Source organism: Chiloscyllium plagiosum, chromosome 13, assembly GCF_004010195.1.
Source record: "Chiloscyllium plagiosum isolate BGI_BamShark_2017 chromosome 13, ASM401019v2, whole genome shotgun sequence".
NCBI classification, from domain to species: domain Eukaryota; kingdom Metazoa; phylum Chordata; class Chondrichthyes; order Orectolobiformes; family Hemiscylliidae; genus Chiloscyllium; species Chiloscyllium plagiosum.
Window position 1 is genome coordinate 28,501,546 of NC_057722.1, and position 24,459 is coordinate 28,526,004.

Consider the following 24,459-nt stretch of genomic DNA (forward strand, 5'->3'; position numbering starts at 1 on the left):
CCTCCACTTCCCCCAAGCTCACCCCCACTCTGCACTTTGTGTTTCTATTTAAGTAATCACCCTCTTGAATACCTCAAAAAAGCACTTGCGTCACCCACGGACTGGTGAGTCTGTGGAATTCTCAGTTCAGGCCAAAACCTTGAATGCTTTCAAAAAGGAGTTGGACACAATTCTTAGGGATAAGAGAATTAAACACTGTGGGATGAAAGTGGGAACAGGGTACTGAGCAAACAGATCAATGATTATGTTGAATGATGGAGCAGGCTTGATGGACTGAATTACTTATTCTGACCACCATTTTCAATAATCTTGCGTCAATGCTTCCAAGTAGTGTATCTAAACCTTAACTACTTGCTGTGTATGAATAAGTTTGTTTTTTTTCTCACTTTATGTTTGCTGCTTTTGCAAAACAAAACTGTGCCTTCCTGTTCTTGATTCTTTTACATGCAGGAACAGTTTCTCTCTATCAACTCTGTCTTGGCCCACCTTGATTTTGAAAACAAATCAAGTTTTAACTTAGCCTTCTATGCTTCAAGAAGAACAGTCCCATATTCTCCAATCTATCTTCATAACTGATGTTTCTCATCCTCAGAACCACTGTTGTAAAGTGCACTTTCGCCAATGCACTCTCATCCTTCCGAAAGTGTGGCACCCAGAAACGTACACAACGGTCCAGCTGAGGTTGGACTATTAGGTGAATTCATCATAGCTATCAAATTTCCTCCCTAAACTTCACTACTGCTCCATTAGTTTGAGGTGCTCGTTAAAAATTTTGGTCACGTCCCTGAATATCATATCTGTTGTGATGCCCAGAGCTGCTCACAGTAAGTGTTATAAATTTGATGATGTTCTTTGGTGCAGACTATTTTATGCATGTATATTTTTTGAGAATAATTCTTGTTGATAAGTTCAATTGGTGAAATCACTACTGGCCTGCAGTTTGATCATTTCACTGGTCATAACTTGAGGATCATTGACCCATCTCAAGAAGACCCACTTGGTTCAGGCACTTTTTGAAAATAATCTTGAGAAGTATATGTTCGTTGTGTATGGTTGTTTTTATGTTAACTAGATTTTAGTCAAATAATACTTTGTTTCTCTTTACATTTCTTTTTGCTTTCTCAATCCAAAATGGGATTGCATAACCTTAACCTTTTTGAAACTGAAGTGAGTGGTACAAACTCCATGGGTACTGCCTGATTGTGTTGGAATCATAATGGTTGTACTGTGCATGTGTTTGTAGAATAACTGGCATTCACTTTCAACTTCAATTTCACTAAGTACTACTTTGGGTAACAAAATGAGATCTGTACAACAATGTTCAAATGAAAAGATCCGAGAGGATGTATTTTAACAGTTAAATCTCAGGTGCTTAACATAAATTATTTAGATTAGATTCCTTACATTGTGGAACAGGTCTTTCAGCCCAACCAGTCCACATCGATCCTCCGAAGAGTAATCCACCCAGACCCATTTCTCTCTGACTAATGCACCTAACACTATGGGCAATTTAGCATGGCCAATCCACCTGACCTGCACATCTTTGGACTGTGGGAGGAAACCAGAGCACCCAAAGGAAACCCACGCAGACATGGGGAGAACGTGCCAACTCCACACAGACAGTCAGCCGAGGCTGGAATCGAACCTGGGACCCTGATGTTATGAGGCAGCAGTGGTAACCGCTGGGCCACCCTGCCGCCACTAGAGACTTACAGCATGGAAGTAGGTCCTTCGGCTCCACTTATCCCACGCCAACTACGTTTCCTAAACTAAGGCTAGTCCCATTCGCCTATGTTTGGGCCATATCCCTTTATATTTTTTCTATCCATGTACCTGTACCTCTTCTAAATGTTATAATTGTCCTTGCTTCTACCATTTCCTCTGGCAGTATGTTCCATATGTGCACCACCTTCTGTGTGAAAAAGTTGCCCCTCTAGTCTCTCAAATGTTTCCCCTCTCACGTTAAACCTATCCCTGCTAGTTATGGCGAATGTTTTAATTGCAAAGTTGGACTTGCCTATTGATCTATGAATTCCAAACTGTATTATCAGCTCATAAGGCAAAAACACTTGAACAGGGAAAAACAGAATCATTGAAAGAAAATGCACCGTCATCTCTTGCTGTTCAGTAACAATCAATATTTCTCCAACATTTCCTTGCAGCTTATTGTATACATCTGTCGACGATGTTCATCTGGAATATTACCGAACAAAATGATTCGGAATATAGGAATTTCTGCACACATTGACTCTGGAAAAACAACACTAACAGAAAGAGTTCTATATTATACAGGAAGAATAGCAGAAATGCACGAGGTAGTTAATTTTATTTAGAAGTTTTATGTAATAATCTGGTGAATACTCTGGGTTCCAGAGATTTCAAGAATAAAGTTGCAATTAATTTGGCATGAATGTGAATATAGTGTATATGGAAGGTATTTTTAAAATTGCATCTCTCCAGAAACAATATTGCAAGCTTCACTTCAAACAAGCTGTAAGTTACAGATGGTTACTTAATTATAAAACCATAAATAAATACTGAAGTTTGCAACCTTTCCCTTCTGTGATCTGATTTTAGATATTTTTAACCAACCTGTTAGGAGATGGTATGAAACATCTCTGGGGCAAGTGGGGTATGGACATCTGATCCATGATGTCATGTCATTACTGTGTCCAAGATTACTGAATCTGTAATTCTCACAGCACCATTCAAATTTATCAATTAGAAGTGTTGACCTGAACCACCTCATTTTAAAAAAAGACTTTAGATTATCATAAATGAAAAGAGAAAATGCTGGAAATACTTAGCAGAACAGGCAGAATCTACAGAGCGAGAAACAAATTAAGATTTCAGGTTGATGACCTTTCCTTAAAACCAAAAAAAGTTAGAGGGTAAGAACATTGACCTGAAATGCCAACTCTGTCTCTCTCCTAACTTGCTGAGTATTTCCAGCATTTTGTGTTTTTGCTTAATACTTTCAGGATCTACTGTGTTTTTCTCTTTAATTTTTTTAAATAATTGCTAACAAGCTCTCAAGTGCAAGAGATCAGAAACATGGTATGAACTGAATAAAAAGATGTCAGGTTTTGCTGTATAATGTATAGAAAAGTTTTAAACTGACTGAGAGAACTTGGTCATATGCATTTGTTACGAAATGTTCAGTGACAAACAGTAACAGGTGATTTTGTAGTGGTTAAGTCGGTTTCCAAACAATATTATTCACTGTGAAGCAAACTGTAAAATTGAAGATTATCGTTCTTCAGAAGTTTCTTAGGTGCTAGCCTGATGTTTGACCAAAGAACCAAATATACTCCACATCCATTTTTATAATAATCCACATGAGAAGGGTACCAGGATAACAGTAGTTCACACTCATTTGGAAACCAACCAAATGCCTGATTTATCCTGCTTTAACTCCATTTACAAGGGCTGTTGTGGTGTCGTGGTAGTGTCCCTGCTACACAGTCATGACATATAGGCTTGGTGCAGGAAAAAGAAAATGCTGTTGTTATGGCCTTGTCATTATTTAGATTTCTTTCTGTTTACTAAATTCCCTTTTATAGTACCCTTCTTAAGTAGCCGCAGTCTATTAATTTGCCATAGGAGCAAAGGCGATGAGAGAAAAAGTCTTTTCATATAACAAGTAGTTAGGCTATGGAATGCACCACTTGGGATTATGTTGGAGGCAGTGTAATTGAGACATTGAAGAGAGTTTCTTGGTCAGATGGTCCGATGGGCTGAGAAGTGGCAGATGGAGTTTAATTCGGATAAATGAGAGGTGCTGCATTTTGGGAAAGCAAATCTTAGCAGAACTTATACACTTAATGGTAAGGTCCTGTGAGTGTTGCTGAACATAGACCTTGGAATGCAGGTTCATAGCTCCTTGAAAGTGGATTCGCAGGTAGATAGGATAGTGAAGAAGGCGTTTGGTATGCTTTCCTTTATTGGTCAGGGTATTGAGTACAGGAGTTGGGAGGTCATGTTGCGGCTGTACAAGACATTGGTTAGGCTACTTTTGGAATATAGTGTGTGCAAATCTGGTCTCCTTCCTGTTGGAAGGATGTTGTGAAACTTGAAAGGGTTCAGAAAAAAATTACAAGGATGTTGCCAGGGTTGGAGGATTTAAGCTATAGGGAAAGGTTGAATCAGCTGGGCTGTTTTCCCTGGAGCGTCAGACTAGACAAAGTCTCTTCCCTGGGGTGGGGAAGTCCAGAACTAGACGGCATAGGTTTAGGGTGAGAAGGGAAAGATACAAAGAGACCTTAGGGGCAATTTTTTCACGCAGAGGGTGGTACGTGTATGGAATGAGCTGCCAGAGGAAGTGGTGGAGGCCAGTACGATTGCAACATTTAAAAGGCATCTGGATGGGTATATGAATAGGAAAGGTTTGGAGGGATATGGGCCAGGTGCTAGCCGGTGGGACTAGCTTGGTTTGAGATATCTGGTCGGCATGGACGAAGGGTCTGTTTCCATGCTGTACATCTCTATGACTCTATTAGATGAATACCTGGATAGAAATAATACATGAGGTAAAAGTATGAAATTGTTACTAGTAATGATGTTCTTCGAAGAGCCAGCATAGACATGATGTGCTAAATAGCCTCCTTCTGCATCTTCTGTGATTATGTATAAAATGATCAGGAATGCATATTTTTTTCCAGTGTAACGCAAACTTCAACAAGTACCTTGGATTAAGTCACTAACTTATAATTGACACAGTAGTACCTAATCTTTTTTTTTGGGAACAGTAAGACAATTAAACCAGAAAGTAGCTTTGCCCCAAGTGTGTAAGATTTGTGAATAGCTTTATTTTCGCTCCTTGGAATTTTTGCTTTCTGCCCAATCTGTTCTGGATGTTGAGAAAAAATGGTAGTTCAATTCAAGACTTTTTTTTGGAGAAGCAAAAATGCAGATTAATCCCCATTTATTTACAGGTGCACAAATCTCTGTTACATAACTGCTCAACCTCTAGCGAGTTTTGAGAAGATTTGTAGCTCAGGTTGATGTATGTTTGCTCGCTGAGCTAGAAGGTTCATTTTCAGACGTTTCATCACCATACTAGGTAACATTATCAGTGAGCATCCAGTTGAAGCACTGGTGGCAAGGCCCGCTTTCTATTTATGTGTTTAGGTTTCCTTGGGATGGTGACATCATTTCCTGTTCTTTTTCTCAGGGGGTGCTAAATGGGATCCAAGTCAATCTGTTTGTTGATAGAGTTCCGGTTGGAATGCCATACTTCTAGGAATTCTTGTGTGTCTCTCTGTTGGGCTTGTCCGAGGATGGATGTGTTGTCCCAGTTGAAGTGGTGCCCTTCCTAATCTGCATGTAAGGATACTAATGAGAGTGGGTCATGTCTTTTTGTGGCTAGTTGGTGTTATGTATCCTGGTGGCTAGTTTTCTGCCTGTTTGTCCAATGTAGTGTTTGTTACAGTTCTTGCACGGTATTTTGTAAATGACATTAGTTTTGCTTGTCTGTACAAGGTCTTTCAAGTTCATTAGCTGCTGTTTTAGTGTGTTGGTGGGTTTGTGGGCTACCACTATGCCAAGGGGTCTGCGTAGTCTGGCAATCATTTCTGAGATGTCTTTGATGTCCAACCATTGCGTCACAACAAATTGACTCAAGTGGACAGGAAAATGCTGTACATAGGCTTGCCTTAATGAAAAGTTCCCTGTCAGCTGGTGAATTGTAGAGGTAAAAACAATGACTGCAGATGCTGGAAACCAGATTCTGGATTAGTGGTGCTGGAAGAGCACAGCAGTTCAGGAAGCATCCAAGGAGCTTCGAAATCGACGTTTCGGGCAAAAGCCCTTCATCAGGAATAAAGGCAGTGAGCCTGAAGAGTGGAGAGATAAGCTAGAGGAGGGTGGGGGTGGGGAGAACGTAAGAGCTTCAAGGCAGAGGAAATGACCTGGGCTGGTGAATTGTGATTACCTTGATGTGGAAGAGTGCACCTACTTTCTTGAAACATTTAATGAGCTCTGCACGCGTTTTTTTTAAAATAAGTATCCATGATGACTAATCAATCTCTTTGCTTACTAAAGCCACACTTGATTCTGAGGAAATCTCGAGTTCAGTGTCAGAGTAGAACCAAACTTAAATCATTAGGTTGTTGGTGCAGCCAAAATCTAATCATTAGTTTGGAATGAAGATCATTTAGGTTGCAGTCTTTAATTCACTAACTTTTCTTCATGAAAAATATGTATGCTACTTTTAATTGACAGGTGAAAGGAAAAGACGGTGTGGGTGCCATAATGGATTCTATGGAATTAGAACGACAGCGAGGAATCACTATCCAGTCAGCAGCTACGTACACTGTATGGAATAAAAGGAATATCAATATAATTGATACACCAGGTAACGTGTGAGGCAAAGATTGATAGCCTTCAAATGATGAAATTGGAGCAGATTTGAATAACTTGGAAAGAGAGACAAAAAGCAGTTGTTAACATGTGGCACAGTGGTTAGCACTGCTCCCTCCCAGTACCAGAGACCCATGTTCAAATCCAGTCTTGGGTGACTGTGTAGAGTTTGCACGTTCTTCTCATGTCGGTGTTCACTGAGTGCTCTGATTTCCTCCCACAGTCCAAAGATGTGCAGACTAGATGGATTGACCATGCTAAATTTGCCCCGTAGTGTCCAGGGATGTGTTGACTAGGTGGATTAGCCATAGTAAGCACAGGGTTAAGTTTGCTGAAGCTTTAGGCTTTAAGTCTATTTCATACAATGTTTCCTATTATCCTTCCATGTTATTGTTGTTTCTCCCTCAGAGTATAAATGTGGAGAAATCCAGGGCGCGAAGACTGTTGACAGGGAGGAACAGACAAGAGAATGATTGGACCTTAGTGAATGAGGGGATAGTAGGATGAAAGGGGAAGGTGAGTGGGGGTTGAGCGGAGAGATAATGTGGGTGAGTGTAGTAGGGGAGTAGTTGGGAAGATGATTATGTATTTTGGGGAGAAACGTGCTGCTTATAATGTGTATGTTTGGATGAAGGGGAGTAGATTTCTCTGTCTTTATCATGATAATATGCTCATAGTTTAGCTGAGAACTACCAGTCTACATAAAATCAGACATATTTACAAAGTACTTTAAAATACAGTTTCTATATTTATGGTGGCTTATTTTATGTTGATATATAATATGCAAGGTTTAATAATATACCAATTATTCATATACTGTTGCAGATGGAGTTTAGTTTAGATAAATGCAAAGTTGTGCATTTTGTTAAACAAGGGCAAGACTAATACAATTTATGGTCAGGCCCTGGACATGTTGTCAAACAAAAATACCGAAAGATTCAGGTACATAGTTCCTTGAAAATGATGTCACATGTAGACAGTGATGAAGAAGGCATTTGGTACACTTGTCTTCATTGGTCAGACCATTGAGTATAGGAGTTGAGATGTCATGTTGCAACTGTACTGGGTGTTGCTGAGGCCACTTTTGGAGTCCTGTGTACAGTTCTGCTCACCCTGTTATAGGAAGGATATTACTAAATTGGAGGGGGTGCATTAAAGATTTACAAGGATGTTACCACATCTGGAGAGTTTGACTTGTATGGAGAGGCTGGAACATTTTTCCTTGGAGGGTAGGAGATTGAGGACTGACTTAATCGAGGTTTATAAAATCATGAGGGGCATAGATGAGGTGAAGAGTAAAGTCCTTTTCCCAAGCTTAGGGGAGTTCAAAACTAGAGGGCATAATTTCAAGGTCAGAACAGGAAGATTTAAAAGGGACCGGAGGGGCAACTTTTTCACACAAAGGTTGGTTCATATGTGGAATGAACTGCCAGGGAAAGTGGCATTTGCAGGTCCAGTCACAACATTTTAAACACAGAGTTTGGAGAAGATTTGTAGCTCATGTTGTTGATCAGGATGTAAGTTTGTTGTAGGTGATATCATTTCCAGTTCTGTTTCTGAGAGGTTGGTAAATGGAGTCCAAATCTAAATGTTTGTTAATGGAGACCAGGTTTAAATGCCAGGTCTCTAGGAATTCCGATCCATGTCTTTGTTTAGCCTGTCCCAGGATGGATGTATTGTCCCAGTCGAACTGGTGTCCTCCTTAGTCTATGTGTGAGAATACTTGTGCTAGTTGGTTGTGTCTTTTGGTAGCTAGTTTCCTGCCTCTCTGTCCCCAATGTAATGTTTGTTGCAGTCAAGAAACATTGCATTGGACAAATGGGCAGGAAACTAGCCACCAGGATATATGAGTACCAACTCGCCACCAAAAGACATGACCAACTATCACTGGTATCCTTGCACACAGATGAAGAGGGACACCAGTTCGACTGGGACAGTACATCCATCCTGGGACAGGCTAAACAAAGACACGCATAGGAATTCCTAAAGACCTGGCATTCAGGTCTCCATTAACAAACATTTAGATTTGGACCCCATTCACCAACCTCTCAGAAACAGAACTGGGAATGATATCACCTACAACAAACAGAGACAGATAAATAGCAGGTGGTGCAGAACATCAACGTTTCACCTGAAACTCTCTGATGATGTTACCTAGCACGGTGATGAACAAATCTACCAGATCAGCGAGCAAATTTACAACCTGATTTAAAAGACCTTTGAACAGGTACATGAATAGGAAAGATTTAGAGGAATATTGGCCAAATGCAGACAAATAGATCTAGTTTGGCTTGGGAAACCCAGTCGATACGGATGAGTCAGACCGAAGAGTCTGTTTCCATGCTGTATGATTCTATGAGTTTCTCTTCCCCATTCCCCCAATCTAGACTGGAACATCATTCATGGTATTGTCCACTAGAATGTCAGTGGTGCATTCTGGAAAAAGTGGTCTGCAATCTTACTGAAGTCCCCTTGTTAGCCATATCAACTATGCATGCCCTGAAATACTGCAGGGTTGAATCCCAGGTTATAAGGAGCCAGGCTAGGAGAAGAGAAGAATTGGAGAAATTTCAAGCTCATGGTTGCTTGCCGATTACATCAAGCGGTAATGTTAGAGATCATAGTTTTTAGTTTTGTATCTTTGTATTACTAAGAACATAGCTGCTCTATTATAACCGACTTTTCTTTCCGTTTGTTTCAAGAAATAGAAAATGTTCTCAAAATATGATTAGTTTTTTTTGTGTGGATACAAACCAGTCAAAAGGTGTGTGGGTCATTGTGATGTATGTTCTGCACATATGATATGTGTGGATGTGCACTAGATGACAGATTTATTTTACAGATGTATTATTATATGAAGAAAAGTAAGTGATGTACTTTTAGATCTATGCACACATTATGTAAATATATGCCTGAAGTTTATGTATGAGCCTATATATTGCTGTGTGAAATTAGTTATCACATCACCATGCTTACTGTAATTGATTGTTGAAGCAGTCAGTTCTTAGTTTGCGACTGCATTAACGAGAGGACTTTCGTTCCTTAAGGTTATCTGATTTTTGTTTTGTCTGCAGTACTTTCCAACATAGATTTAAATTAGAGTGCAAGTCATTGATCATAAAGCACTTTAATACATCGTGAAGATGTATTCAGGTGCTATATAAATGTTCACTTGTGCTTCAAATTTATATGCACATTAGAAAATGAATTACTAGCTGTCAGGAAAAGCTTAATAGTTTTTGGATAGCGAGTCTCTTCTACCAGTTGCAAGCTAGTTGTCACTTGCAACATAACTAATTTATTGTACCCCATACTCATGTTGAATGTCTTTATTTTCAAGTAAGTATTTTAATAAATTGATTGTTGAATTTCTATATGATTTTTGTAAATTATATATCAATTTACTTCCATCATCATACAGAATGTTAAAAATTATGTACTCCAGGAAACAAAGTTAATGTTCTTGTCTATTAATCACACTATTGTTTGCTGCTTTTACAGGGCATGTTGACTTTACAATTGAGGTGGAGCGTGCACTAAGGGTCTTAGATGGAGCTGTTCTGGTTTTGTGTTCTGTCGGTGGAGTTCAGTGCCAGACAATGACTGTGAATAGACAGATGAAACGTTACAATGTTCCATTTCTTACATTCATAAATAAACTGGATAGGTTGGGTGCTAATCCTATTCGAGCTATTCAGCAATTAAGGTTTGTTTTATGACGTCAAACAAAAATTGACAAACTGACTATTTTGACTTGTTATATTGTGATTTTTTTTCATCTGCACACTAGTATTTTCTACAACTTGCTTCAATAATAATTCTTAGGTTTTCAAACAATAATTTGGGCATCAAGAAGCGCAGGTGTTGTGTTCTGCGGTTTGTGGGCAAAAGAAATTCTTCATTGTAGTGTGATATCTGATGCACAAGCTTAGGCTGTAGGTTTGAGCACTCTGTTTTTAACACATCAGTTCACTATTTTCCAAATAAAGATACAGTCCCAGAGGACCATAGATCTGCTTTCTCATTAGAGAGAGAGACAGACAACTGATGGTGAGTATAACCTGAGGATCACCATGCCTTGGACAAAGTTGAGACCCCCATGGTAAACTCAGCCAGTGCAGTTGGTTCACGCTGAATCACAAACCAGTCGACTGAGCTAGCTGACTCCTGAGATGGCAGGAGTGGTGTAGTTAGTTGTACTGCTGGAAAGAGAGCTGAACGACACAGATTCTGTGTAGGTCACTGAGGATATGGGAGCAGCTGGATAATTCTGTAGTGTTAGAACTCAGGAATGCATAAACAGTTAAGTTCCTTTATTCCAGAACAATGAAGCTTTGCTCCATTTCAGTTGGACTTATTGAGAAACAACTGGAATATTGTGCGCAGTTCTGGTACCCACATTTAAGGAAGGAACTATTTGCCTGAGATGTGGTACAGCAGAAGTACAGTAGATTAGTTCCTAGGATGAGAAAGGCTGAATGAGTTGAACCTATACTCTGGACTTTAGAAGAATAAGATGTGATCTCATTGAAATATAAAAGATTGTGAAAGGACTTGACAGGGTGAATACAGATCATTTCTCCTGGCTGTGGAATCGAGAATACAGACATAGCCTCAGCACAGGGTCCGAATCATTCAAGACTGACATGAGAAAATTTCATTTTGAAGATTGAGAATCTTTGCAGTTCTCTGTCTGAGTGTGCTGTGGATTCATTTTCATATATGCTCAAGGCAGGGCTAAATTGCTTTTTTAAATATCTCACAAAATCATGGAATATGGGGAGTGGATGAGAAAGTAGAGTTGATGTATAAGATCAGTAGTCACCATCATCATATTGAACAGTGGAGCAGAATCGAGTTCCATCTTGTCTATTCCTGTGCTAATTTCTTACGTTAATTGTTAACAAGATTGCAAAAATGAAAATAAATTTATTTTTGAATTGCAGATCAAAACTCAATCATAATACAGCATTTATTCAAATTCCGATCGGCCTCGAAGGAAACCTTAAGGGAATTATTGATCTCCTAGAGGAGCGTGCAATTTACTTTGAAGGTCAATTTGGGTAAGAGCATTTTACAAATATGCAAGAGAATCCTTATGTTACATATGTAACCGCTAGAGATTTATACTAACATCAAATTCTGTATAAATACAGGAACAGAAGAAATAATATGTTTCATAAAATTACATTTCCTGAATAAACTGCCTTTATTTTTTCAGGCCATTAGATATTTAGCAGCCTTCTTCACTTCATTGGCCAAATGGTGTTTTTTTTTAACTTCAGCGTGAGGTTTATTATTCCTTGAAGAAGCTTAAATTAAGATTCAAATGCTTATCCAAAATTAAATGATATGGACCAGGCTAATTATCTAGTACTGTCTAACCATTGACTTGTACATATTTGCAATAACCCCTTTGCTTTTGCATGTTCCTTATTTTAAAAATCAAGAATCCCAAAAATATAATAATTTTAAAGAGAGTAGAAAAGTTATACCTTATATGGCAGACTTTTGATTTGAATACTTATTCCTCTGGGTTCAACTTCAGTGGTCCCTCCCATGCAGATTTTGAATCTTATATTGTTAGAACTTCACACTTACTCTTCAAATTGTGATAATTTATTTGCATGATATGGGATAATAATGAAAATTCCTTGATATGTGTATTAGCTAATGTAAGTTTTGATACATTAGGCACTTTTCCTACATTCTGAAAGGTTGATGGATGAACCTTGTGCTGGAATATAAATCAATTTTATACATTTTCATATGAAAATGAATAAAGTACCAATTGGTGTTTTACAACTTACTTTTAAGTTAACAAAAAAAGCCAAGGGTGTCTCTCAATTCGTATTGTCTTGCTCTTTTAATTTAGTCTGCTTTATAATTGCCTCTTTTAGTGAGAAATTTTAGTAAGAGGCCTCCTTAAGAAATTTTGTAGATTGATCCCAGACTCTGTGGGCACTTGTTCCTTAAATGCAAAGGAAAGCTGGTCTTCTTACAGCTTTGAATACTAAAATGCACTGTCAATGAAGATAGTTGCAGCCTTTCTATAGTTGTGTGTTTATGAGGGAAATCTGGTTGATGGATCTTTTCAGTCAAGGTCAATATGATGAAAAAATATGATTGACTTTATTGCAAGCTTTTGTAGTATTCCGTATAGTCAAGTCCAAATCGTTCATGCAGAAAAAACGAATAATGAAATAATCCTAATATTGATCACCAGGAGATGCACTGTTTGCATCCCTCTATTCTGGAAAAACATCTATTGATATAACTTTTTGTTCTTTAGCTAACACCTTGGTTCTCCTGGAACATTTTCTCCTTAAGGCTATGTCTAATTTTTTGGACAGATCTTTTTGTTTGATACTTTACCAGACAACTTTTGAAAATTCTCACAATATCCTCTGCATTCACTTTATCAAAGCACTCAATCATTTCCTCAATAAATTGTCAAACATGGCTTGTTTTTTTACAAGTCTATGATGACCATTAGTGAGTACTAATGTTTTTTGTATTTTATGCCTTGTAGATCCTTGCACACTACTTTAGTCACCCTGTTCCTCCTCCTTAACCATAGTTGTTATTTCTTAACTCTCCGATTCTTGGATATAACATGTAAATTGGAGACAGTTTGAAGGATAACAGTCCAATCATGTGCTGTTTCTGAACTGTGGACTGATGTGACAGGTTGACATTTTGTTTGGAAGCTTTAATTTAAATTTTAAATTCAAACTGTTTCCTAAATGTTTTCAACTGAAAATAACATATATAAAACAAATATAAAGAATTTTGATTCTAAATGAGCATCTTCCTTGTTTGTACAGCCAGCATGTGAAATATGATGACATTCCTGCTGAGCATCGTGCGGAAGCTGCAGATCAACGTCAGGAACTGATTGAGTGTGTAGCCAATGTAGATGAACTGTTGGGTGAAATGTTTCTGGAAGAGAAAATCCCTACAGTTCTGGATTTAAAGGTGAGTTTTTAATATTAATAAGGCTGATTTCAAGGAATGCAAACATTTGCTTTTTAGAGATTACTTATTCTGGTACAGCATAAGTAAGAAGGAAATGGGAAAATAATTCTGATGCTAAAGCATTTCACATTTGAAACATTTAATTATCTTATTTTTCAGCAAATTTTTATGTTCGTTGGTTAGGAAAGATATGGAGCTAAGATATTGAAAACAAAGCCACTTTTTAAAAAAATACTAAATGTATTCTGATTCTACTTTAAAAGAATATTTTGATGGAAAATTTTATTTGCCGGTGGCTGTATTTTTTGGCCTGAATACTTATTTTTCTTCCCACACCCTTTTTAGGCTGCTATCAGGAGAGCAACTATCAGCAGATTATTCTCACCTGTATTAGTAGGAAGTGCTCTGAAAAATAAAGGTGTACAACCACTGTTGGATGCTATTCTAGACTATCTACCTGATCCAAGTGAGGTCTCAAATTATGCTATTGTTAATCAAGAGTAAGTCCTTTCAATTCAGTGTTTATTGATTTTGAATTCACTGTACATTCATGTAACTTATGAATAAGTGGTCATGTTTTTATTGTTATTTTGTCCTTAACTATTGGTAAAGGCAGATGTCAGCAGGTCTTAAGTATCATAGAACATCCATTGAATAGGAAATCTATAATTCAGTTGTCCCAGCAAGCAGTGGTGTTCGCAGAAAGCAAGGCTTCCTTTGAGCTTCAAGTTTGGATTCCTAAGCATAAATTTCAGTTTATTGTTAGGATTGATAAGAACAGCTTGAGGACAACTTTGAAAAGGTATTTAAAATATTTTAGTATCAATTTGCACGTTTGTAACATTTTCAGCACAGAAAATTATCCCAAACGTTTCATGGCATGATGATCACAATATAACTAGTGAAGGTGGTATGTTGGAGAGGTGTACAGTGAAGGCTACGAAATTGGGAAGGAACTAGGAAGGAATTTATATACAGATTTGAATCTTATACTTAGTGCATTGTAGGTACTAAAAACAAATGTAGATCAATAAGGACAGCAAAATTGGTTCATCAGGGTTGGATCAGGGATCTCATGTGAGCAGCAGAAGTTTTGGATGCACTGATGTTTACATCAATTTATTCGCTAGTAAGTCTGAAATCAAAATGACAGATTTTATTTGCTGCTTTGTTTTCTTCAGGAATTCGGAGGAGAGAACTAAAGTTCTAATGGACCCCAAAAGAGATGCCTCTCAACCATTTGTTGGCTTGGCCTTTAAACTGGAGGTATTTCTAGAATTTACAGTTCATTAAACATTCAAGTCCAGAAAGTGTTAGAAGTTTAACGCTCTTGTTACTACTCAAACTAACAAGGTGCAGAAAAGCACTTTTTGAAAATCATATAAATTTAGCAGACAGTGATAACCATATTGACAATAATTGTGTGTAATTAATAGACCTACTGCAACATTTTGTAAGCTCACCTAAAGAACTGAAAACATCGCATAGTTCTTGGAATTGAGGATTTTTATAAGTTGATAAGGCCTCATTATTCCTTAGCTATCTCTGCTAATTCCCATTAATTTATTTCTTAAGTAGTGCCTTGTGAGAATCCACAACTTTATCAAAAGTTAGTTGTTATCCCAAATCAAAACTGCTTTTGTCAAGAATAATACCAAAACTTTGTTCACCTTATTGAAAATGTTATTTAATTCATTCAATTAGAGATGTTGCAAAGTGATTACTGAACACGTTTGCAGACATCAGTTATCCAAACTATCCGAAAACTGTATATGCTCACTGCTGACTATTTCTCAAAGTGCCTGCTGCGATGAATTTTAAAAATGAATATAAAAGTCCTAAGTATAAAACTTCATTTTTCTTAGACAATATAGTCTTCCATTCATTTTTTTTTTCCTTTTTAGATATTTGATACGTATTTTAATTCTTTGTTGAAATAAATTTGAGAGTTGGCATGCTCGTTTGCCTGCTCCTGGGTGTCAACAAGCATTGCATTGCTGAACAAAGTCTATCTTCAACAATGTCACGGCTGAACCTCATTCCAAACAGGATATGCCCTTGAAAGAGTTAGTATTAAATTATAACTTGAATTCATGTTAAACATCTGTCCTGATGGCATATTAAATTGCCATAAAGATGTCCAGTTTGTCTGAGTGTTTGATAAATGTGTGGTAGTTCTCAAGAATGAACAAGGCAACCTGTTGCTGAACCTCTTTCAGCTAAATGTCTGATAGAAATTTTAATTCCCCCTAACCAACATTCATTCACAATAAAGCCAACCTATATTCCGTTTTCATTCTATTAACAGTAGCTTACTTAACCGGCAAGCGCTAAAGGTTTATATATGTTATGAATATTTAAAGGAAGTGAAGGGAGCACAGTTATGATGAAAGTGAGAAATGTAATTGACTGCAATGCAACACAAAGAATTGCAGACATGAAGTGAGGAAAAGGGGCTAGCATTTGCAAAAGTCAGAAAATAATTTTGCACTTATTAGGCATGTTCATATGAATTATCTGAAGTTTAGAAATATGAATGGATGAAATTTTAACTCCATCAAAATCCATCCATTTGTAGAATTAAAATTCAGCCTTCTGTGAGAGAAATTATTGAACTATCAACATTGAAAAGATTATAATTTCAGCTTCTGAAATAATGAAAACTGTAACCGAAATACACATGCTCTATAAAGCTAGCTTAAACTTGAATGAAGGCATTATTTAACTCCCTTTCTTTACGAACAGCATAATTTCAAATGAATAATCTCAATACTGCATACAGTATCCTGCATTAGAGAGTGATACTAATGAAAAGGTGGGCTAAAATCAACTTAATTAGCTTTCCTTTAACTTTGCAGGCTGGCCGATATGGGCAGTTGACTTATATTCGAGTTTATCAAGGTATGCTAAAGAAGAGTGAAAACATTTATAATACACGAACAGGCAAGAAGATTAGAGTACAGCGTTTAGTCCGAATGCATGCTGATCAGATGGAGGTAAGATTTTTAACCTGATACATTTTATTTTGTCTCCTCTTCCCATCTATCCTGATATAAGCAATGTGAGTGGATGTTCTGATATCCAGTGTCTGTCTATTCGTCCGTACGAGTTATTTTGTGTTAAAAATAATAATAGCCTGTTAGAAATTGGATAAGTTCTGCAGGCTCATGGCTAAGCCAGTCTTCCCAGGTATGTAGCGATAGGGGCATTGTTTGGAAAGTTGGGAAAATCATGTTAGATCAGCAGTAAGGAGATTCCAGATGTCGAGAGCAAGAAGTCCCATTTTCCAGCCTAATGCTAAACAGTAAGATGGGAATTCTTGCTCGTGAGTAATGAAGAGGCCTATTTGCAATTATTAACATATATTCACATCTTTATATTATCTTGTGTTATTAATGTATAGTTTCCCAATCTCCCATTCACCAATAGAAAATGGATGGCAACAATTCCCGACATGAAAGTCAGGTAGTAACTTGGTGACTCTAGTTTGCTGCTTACTCTTCCGGATGTCCAACAGTCACCAGAATCTCATGGCATGCTTAACAGATATTAATGATAGGTCCTGTCCTCCTCCCTCCCCCGAGATTCTCTAGGACCTTCTGGTCCCTGATCACAAAGTGGAGTGCCGATTGTCCTCCTAGCCAACTTGTTGGAGGCAATGAGGCAACTGACAGGAACCCATGTTTGTTCTTGAGGTTTAAACTATTGCGGATATATATATAGTGCCTACTATATTATATATTACGTGTGTATATGTGAATTTAGGTGCTTTTCTTAAAGTAAGGGTTGATAATGATAGATTACATTTGGGTTTAAGCTCACCTTATAACCATGTGACAAATTAAATAGTGATGACTGATTCATTGTTCAGCTAGGAAACTGAAGTAAAGTCAGTTAATCATCATATGTTCGCTACAGTGCATTGCTAGTGGATTGCTTTCATTGATTTGGAGATAATGATTAAAAGCTGTACAATCATTAAAGTTAGTTGGATTTTGTTTCTGCATGCAAATGGTAATAATAATATTTACAAGTTCTTGTATTAGGATAGATACTACAAAGCTAAAGAAAGTTGGAACTGTTTCATAAGCAATGTTTCCAACAATGCAGCTTTCTCCTGTTGTGACAAACTTTAGTTGAAATTGCACGCCTATACCCATTGTGGGCTTTAATCCCGCAACTTTCCAAATCAGCCAAACTTAGTGTGTTACGGAAATTGTACTTAAAATGGATGAGTTGTTAGCTATTTCACTAAACTTCATTTGAGGCAAAGAGACTTTGATGACTAGTTTTTAAGAATGCCAATTTACATGATTATCTTATTTGTCTTCCATAGGACGTTGAGGAGGTTTATGCTGGTGACATTTGTGCTCTGTTTGGCATTGATTGTGCCAGTGGTGATACATTCACGGCAAGAACAAGCTGTAACCTTTCAATGGTAGGGAATAAACTTAACATTTTCAAGCATTGATAGTTTCTTCAACAGTTCCTCTAGAGAATATCTCTTGTTTCCGAAATCCCATTACAACTGAGCAACATAAATGTTCGCGTGAAAATGTGGGACCTTGAGTCATTTATGAGATCAAGTACCTGTCATCATGGATCACTCTGTGGTTGGATCTGTATTACCTATTAGGGTCCTATTGGCTGACATGGATCAGTGCTTGGCAATAATTCCAAAGAGGATTTTAATGGTACATGGAGGTTCTCCTCATTTGCCAGGAGCGCTGTCCTGTCCTGTGTTCAGCCCACCTTCCCTTTTCTCCAGTTACTCCCTCATAAAGATTGCCTGTGCCTCATCAATCTCTTTCAGATTTTCTCAGTATCCTTCTTGGTGATTCATTTGTTTTGAGTTCATTCTGTTGGTTTGAGAACTCATATTGACCTAAGTCTGCAGAGGATATGCCACACATGTAATCTTCTGTTGTGAATGCTTTCACAAAATATTATTTTCAGTTTTCTATCCATCCTCAATTTGAACCTTGTTTGCACTATTTATGGTTCTCTGATTTTCTGTGACAAACCTTTTGTTGAAGTATTAGAATTCACACCTATCCATTTTATGATAGAGTTTCTTCCCTTCAAATCTACTGGAACTCACGTTTCGCTGTTTTTGCAGTTTATAGAGTTTCTTGTTTAGAGTTTCTTAACCTCTCATCTGGTTGATGACCTTATGCCTCTGTTAAATCTTTCTGGGATCTGATTCCCTTCTTGTACCTACCATATCCAGTTTGTGCTTTCCAGTTGTTAACTCAGTGTTCCATAAAATTTGCCTTTGTTCCTGTATGGTTTTGGTGCAGCCTTTCCTCCTGTGTCAGTCATTTTTCCACTGAATTTATTCCTAGTTTAAAATGAAAGCTTTATTACGTATGCCATTAATATCAATGGAAGTAATATTTTTGCTGCTATTGGTCTGTTTGTTTGTAAATACAGAGGAATCTTGATTACCCGAACGAGATGGGCGGGCAGTATTTCATTCAAATAATTGATTATTCGGTTAATTGATTCAATGCCTCTCCTCTGAGGCTTGGGGTTTTGTGAAGTTTCCTTTTTCCTCACTCTGCCTCGGGGTTTGTTTCTGAGCAGAAACCCACTTGTGTGTAAGGGCCCTGCAGCATTGCTGAAGCCTCCCGCATCCCCCCAATCATTTCAGTGGGATCAACACAATGAGTACTTGCTCCCCATCTGCTCCCCGTTCAGGAGACTAGGCAACAGCACACTGCGTGTGAGCCCCTGCACCATCTGCGTCCACCCCTAACCCCCCACCCCACACACACCCACTGCCTTCCCTGACCGTCAGTCCCCCAACCCACCTCCAGTGTGCACACACAGACACACAAAACGTTTTGCTAAAACATTTTGACAAGTTCTACCTTTGCCCTCAGGCCAATCTTGGAAAGATTACCTGAGGAAGTGGGGTTTAGGGTATACCCCTGTGTAGAGCACCATGGAAAGTGTGGAGGGCGAGAAAGAGAGAGGGCGGGTGATCAGTCATTTGGAGAGGGTGGCTGGCCTCCCATTGATGTCCAGGACTATTTTCTGCAGCATTTCAGTAAGCTGAGTTCACTTTTAATCATTGTAAACAAAAGATACGATCAGTGTTGGAAACACCTCTTTGATGCAATGTTTCTATAAGGACCTTGAGAGCATCTTCAGATAATCCGAATTTCGGATAATTGATATTTGGATAATCGAGGTTCCTCTGTAATACATTTCAAAAACTAATGGACAGATTTCAACAATATTTGGTAGATGGGGTAGGGTCCAAAGGAGAACTGACTAGTTTTAGTCAAAGATATAGATTGGAATCCTGGAGTTTTTAAACAGATCAATCTGCTACTGTTGGGAGAGAGGGTAACTCAATTTTTTTCCCTTTGGAATGTTGTGATTTGTCATTATTCTGGTCCAATTTGTCATAGCTGTCAAAATATGAATAGTATTTTTAGATGTGTAGATAATTAATATGCCCTAAATAGGTAAAGAAAATGATTGAAAAGGTTAATGGAATATATCTTTATATCTAAAGGACTGGAGTATTCGGACAAAAGTTATGCTGCAGCTATACAAAACCCTGATTAGATCCTACCTGGAGTACTGTGAACAAATCTGAGCACCACACTTTAGGAAAGGTATATTAGCCTTGAGGGAATATTATATAGATTTGCAAGAATGAGACCTGGACTTCAGGAATTAGATTATAAGGAGAGATTAAACAAATTAGACCTCTTTTCTCCAGAATTTAGAAGGTTAAGGGTAACCTGATTGAATCGTCAAGATATGAACAGGAAAATACAGGATAGACAAAAGTAAACTATTTCCACTGGTTGGAAATTCTAGAATTAGGAAGCATTGTCTAAAAATTAGGACCGGACTGTACAAGAGAGATGTTAGGAAGCACTTCTACACACAATGGATGGTAGAGGTTTCAAATTTCCACTTACAGTAGTTGGTGCTCGTTCAGTTATTATTTTTCTGACATAGATATTTTTTTCTTAATTGGTGTTAAGAGATGTAGGCCAAAGGCAGGTATATGTAATTAGGCCATAGGTCAGCTATGATTTTATTGAATGGTGGAACAGACTTGAGGGTCTAAATGGCTTACCACTGGTCCTATGTTTGAGCTGGTTATTGGATGCGGATTGACATGAAATTTCTGCAGTGAGATAGAAGTGCTTAATAAGCATTCTCTTTTCAGCTTTGGAGCTAGAGTATCAAGTAGGCAGGGTAAAATGTGAAGGAGGAACTGTACAGTTGTAATAATGTAGAGGTTACATAGTGTGACAAAGGTATGACTTTAGTGAGTGTCTTTGTCAAATGTTTGTTGAACTAGCAAGTCGGAGCATGTTAATTCTGTTTCAATTCAAAGCTTCATTTGGGGAAATTTGAAAGAATTACGTTACATAAATGTTAATTTGTGATAATTTTAGCATCAAACAATTTCCGCACATTTATTTGAAAAGTACATTTCTACTGTCCATTTACAAATTTGGAAAAATCACCAGATGGTTTACAAAATATGGTGGGAAAAAGAAAATAAATGTAGTTACTGTCTCCCACATTCTTCTAGTAAGCTAGAACTACAGCAGACAAATTGAACAAGTATACTTTTATGAACAAGGGAACCCAGTACTGTATTGCACAGTGGATTTCATATTCTTCTGAACTTGAAGACTGATATCTGGAAGGGCTTCACCAATGATCAGTGGGCACAAAACTAAGCTGGATATTTTTAAGTCATGCTATTTTAAAATGATAACTCTTAAGTATAGTAATGTAATTGAATAATACAGAACTATAAGCATCTGACATCTGAATAGTTTGTTAATAGTAATTATTCTATTTTTAAATGTTACACAGGAATCTATTCATGTCCCTGAACCTGTAATATCGGTGGCAATAAAACCTGTCAACAAGGTCTGTAAAATTGGGAGAAAGGAATTGTGCGATTTAAACTTTGTAGGTTCGATGTTTTTTTAAAGAATTTGCTTGATGTAAATTGGAAATTCAGGCTTGAGTCTCTACCCTGCATAATGTTTGTACTCTGATTCTAAATGAAAGGTGATTTATTTTTCTCTCGGTGTGCTTTTATTGAAGCATGCGTTTTTTCCAGGGTTAGTTACATACTATAAAATGAAAGTCAGATGTAGCAGAAATAAATCAAAATATGCAGAAAATGTACAAGAGCTTGAAATCAGATACAAGTGCTAAAATATTGTGAAAGTAGAGCTATGATATGAAAATTCAGGAATGAAAATGTAAATTTGTGACCTATTTTCTTTACATGAATGAAATAATGATTTAATTTGAAGTACTCTTGCAGTTATTGGATCCAGTTTTTGTGATGAAATAAATATAATTATTTAAATAATTTAGGTCTGTCAAATCTATTTAGCATCAGAAAGATCATAACAATTAATATTGTACATATTCTTCTTTGTACTGTGATATTTAGAAAGTAAAAGAATTCTTAGATACTTTCCTAAGGTTAAAAACTTCCCAAACTCAAAGTCTCAATACTTTGCTGCAACTTAATACAAATGTTGCAGCTTTGTTCAGGAATAGAAGGATCTAATTTTCCTTTCCAGGTTTTGTAACTATATTGAAACTACAAATACATTGTTTTCACTAAACAGAGAATCACTAAGACAGTAAAAAAATTATAAAATGTTCTGTTTCAGAATGATTTGGATAAATTTTCCAAAGGAATTGGCAGATTTACACGAGAGGACCCCACTTTTAGAGTTACTTATGACCCTGAGAGCAGAGAAACAATTGTATCTGGAATGGGAGAATTACACTTGGAAATATATGCACAGGTATTTCACCTATTGTAATTTATATATTTTTAATTTTGGCATAGTTCATTAGGTGTTTTGTGAAAATTGGGTTTCTAACTGAATGCATTTCAGATGTCCACAGTACTTCGAGATTAAACACTAATGTTTATTATGTCGTTTGAGTGGTTCTGTCAACACTTAAATTAATTGCATTCAGGTAATATGTTGAAGGAAAACTCTAGATTTAAGCTTTTTTTTCCACAGTATTCCCAATAACTGAAGGGTGCTGTATCATTTAAAAAGGAGATAGACAAGTTTTTAATTAACAATGAGTTGAAAGGGGATGGGCAGGAAAGGGGAGTTGAGGCAGAGATAAGACCAGCCATGATTGCACTGAATAGTGGAGTAGGCGCATGGGCTGAATTGATTACTCCTGCTCCTAGTTCTTAAGTTTATATAATGAATGGCTTATATTTGGTCACCTTAAAATTCTGTTAGTATGTAAATTCTATTTAAAACTTGATATAGCTGCTAATTTCATTGCAATTAGAGCATCATTTGCTTTTTTTCCTATTCTGCCCAACCATTGTCAGTTAAGTGGAAATCTGAATGCTGTCATTCATGTTATCACTACATATATAAAATCCTATGCATTGTTTAAGATACTAGATATTGTGATGTTCAGATTTTAATATCCATTATTATTTATACTTGCATGATAATGTATGGTGCACTTTATGGACTGGTAAAATTTATCTTGCACCAAACCAGCCTGAGTATAAAACAAGCAAGTGCAGTCTCCATAATTGTAAAATCATTATACTGAAATTCTCAGTTATTTTCAAAGACAAGGACGGAAAACAAAACAAAAACTGAGTTTTAAAGTCGGACCAAGATTACTGAAGGCTATGCCAGCAAGTCTGAGTCCCTGGATGAGAAGGAAGTGGATAGTGAAATTTCAAAAATTTAACTTCCTGATCTGAATTAAATATACTGAAAATAATTGAGTCATACAGGTTCAGGAATAAATATTTAGGCTATTTTATCTTACTGACAGCAAGTAAACATACAGAATGAGAATTAAGGCACTTAACTACAAATATATTTTTATGCATCAGAAAATCAATCAGCTGTGCTGCCTTACCACTTCTCCATTAGCAGAGTAACTAATAGTATAATTAACATTTAACATTAAAACTGGTTAATGCTTGCATGAGGTCAGCCAGAAGTATCAGTTCGTAATGCCTACAATTTGACATCAGTCGCATGATAACCCATATTGAGCTGTTGAGTCTGTCTCCAGGATAAATGATCTAACTGAAGTCATGTAAGTGCTCGGAATTAATTTATGAGCAACAGTCTCCCAAAATCACAGCTAGAACGCTGGTGTAAATTAGGCTAATAAGTGGTGATCCCTTTGTATTGCTTTGAATGAATCCATAAATAATATTTAATTATTTTATATTCTCAATATTTAGAGACTAGAGAGAGAATACAATTGTTCCTGTGTAATGGGAAAGCCTAAAGTTGCCTTCAGAGAAACGATCTCTACCTGTGTTCCGTAAGTAGTTCACGACTGTCACTTGACTGGACTTAATTTTCATTAACTACTTTGTAGTTTAAGTTGTATTACAACATTAATTTAACTGAAGTTCAAGAGATCATTTTCTATGTCTTGCCTGAGTTCTGCATTCAGTGCCTGATATATTTACTTGGAATCCTTATTCACTGAGCGAAATTTGCGTTTTATATTCCATATCTTCCCTAACTTTTCCAGGGCAGTGAAAAGCTAAACAACATAACAGAAGTGAGCCATTTAGTTCTTTAAGCCACTTTTTCCATTTTTAAGTAAGGTAGTTCTCCATCTGTATTCAACTTGATCCATGGCTCCATATCATTTAGTACTTTTGGCTAAAGGCAGCCTGTTGATCTCAGATTTAAAATTGTTAATTGATCTAGCATCCACTGATTTGTACAAGAGTTCTCTACACTTTCATCACCCTTTTCAAGATGAAATATTTACCAGCTTCTCTTTTTGAATAACCTTGTTCTGATTTTAAGGCAATGTTTCCTTGCTAAGCTCGCCCACGGACAGAAATCATTTCTATCAATCCAGTGAAATGCTTTTAAAATCTGGAAAACCTCATTCAAATTATTCCTCAACATTGTCTTCCATGAGTACAAACCTAGTTTATGTAATCTGTTGACCTAATCTTACTGTATTGGTATCATTCTGGTGAATCTGCTGCACGGGGGGCTAGATTAGAGTGGTGCTGGAAAAGCACAGCAGTTCAGGCAGTATCTGAGGAGCAGTATAATCGACGTTTAGGGCAAAAGCCCTTCA

At 37.1% G+C, this 24,459-nt stretch overlaps 1 protein-coding gene across 2 annotated transcripts in view; it reads left to right on the top strand.

Annotated features, from left to right (window-relative positions):
* gfm1 (G elongation factor, mitochondrial 1) overlaps window positions 1-24,459 on the top strand; it is a 44,909-nt gene that overhangs the window by 785 nt on the left and 19,665 nt on the right. The window contains exons 2-14 of one of the 2 annotated variants that reach the window (XM_043702121.1): window positions 593-824; window positions 2,163-2,315; window positions 6,223-6,355; window positions 9,862-10,066; window positions 11,307-11,423; window positions 13,188-13,338; window positions 13,684-13,838; window positions 14,520-14,604; window positions 16,197-16,334; window positions 17,675-17,776; window positions 21,196-21,252; window positions 22,017-22,154; window positions 23,594-23,676. In XM_043702121.1, the coding sequence (XP_043558056.1) occupies window positions 2,214-2,315; window positions 6,223-6,355; window positions 9,862-10,066; window positions 11,307-11,423; window positions 13,188-13,338; window positions 13,684-13,838; window positions 14,520-14,604; window positions 16,197-16,334; window positions 17,675-17,776; window positions 21,196-21,252; window positions 22,017-22,154; window positions 23,594-23,676 (1,466 nt within the window). In that variant the 5' untranslated portion in view covers window positions 593-824; window positions 2,163-2,213. The remainder of the gene's footprint in view (window positions 1-592; window positions 825-2,162; window positions 2,316-6,222; window positions 6,356-9,861; window positions 10,067-11,306; window positions 11,424-13,187; window positions 13,339-13,683; window positions 13,839-14,519; window positions 14,605-16,196; window positions 16,335-17,674; window positions 17,777-21,195; window positions 21,253-22,016; window positions 22,155-23,593; window positions 23,677-24,459) is intronic. The other variant, XM_043702120.1, reaches the window with a different exon arrangement.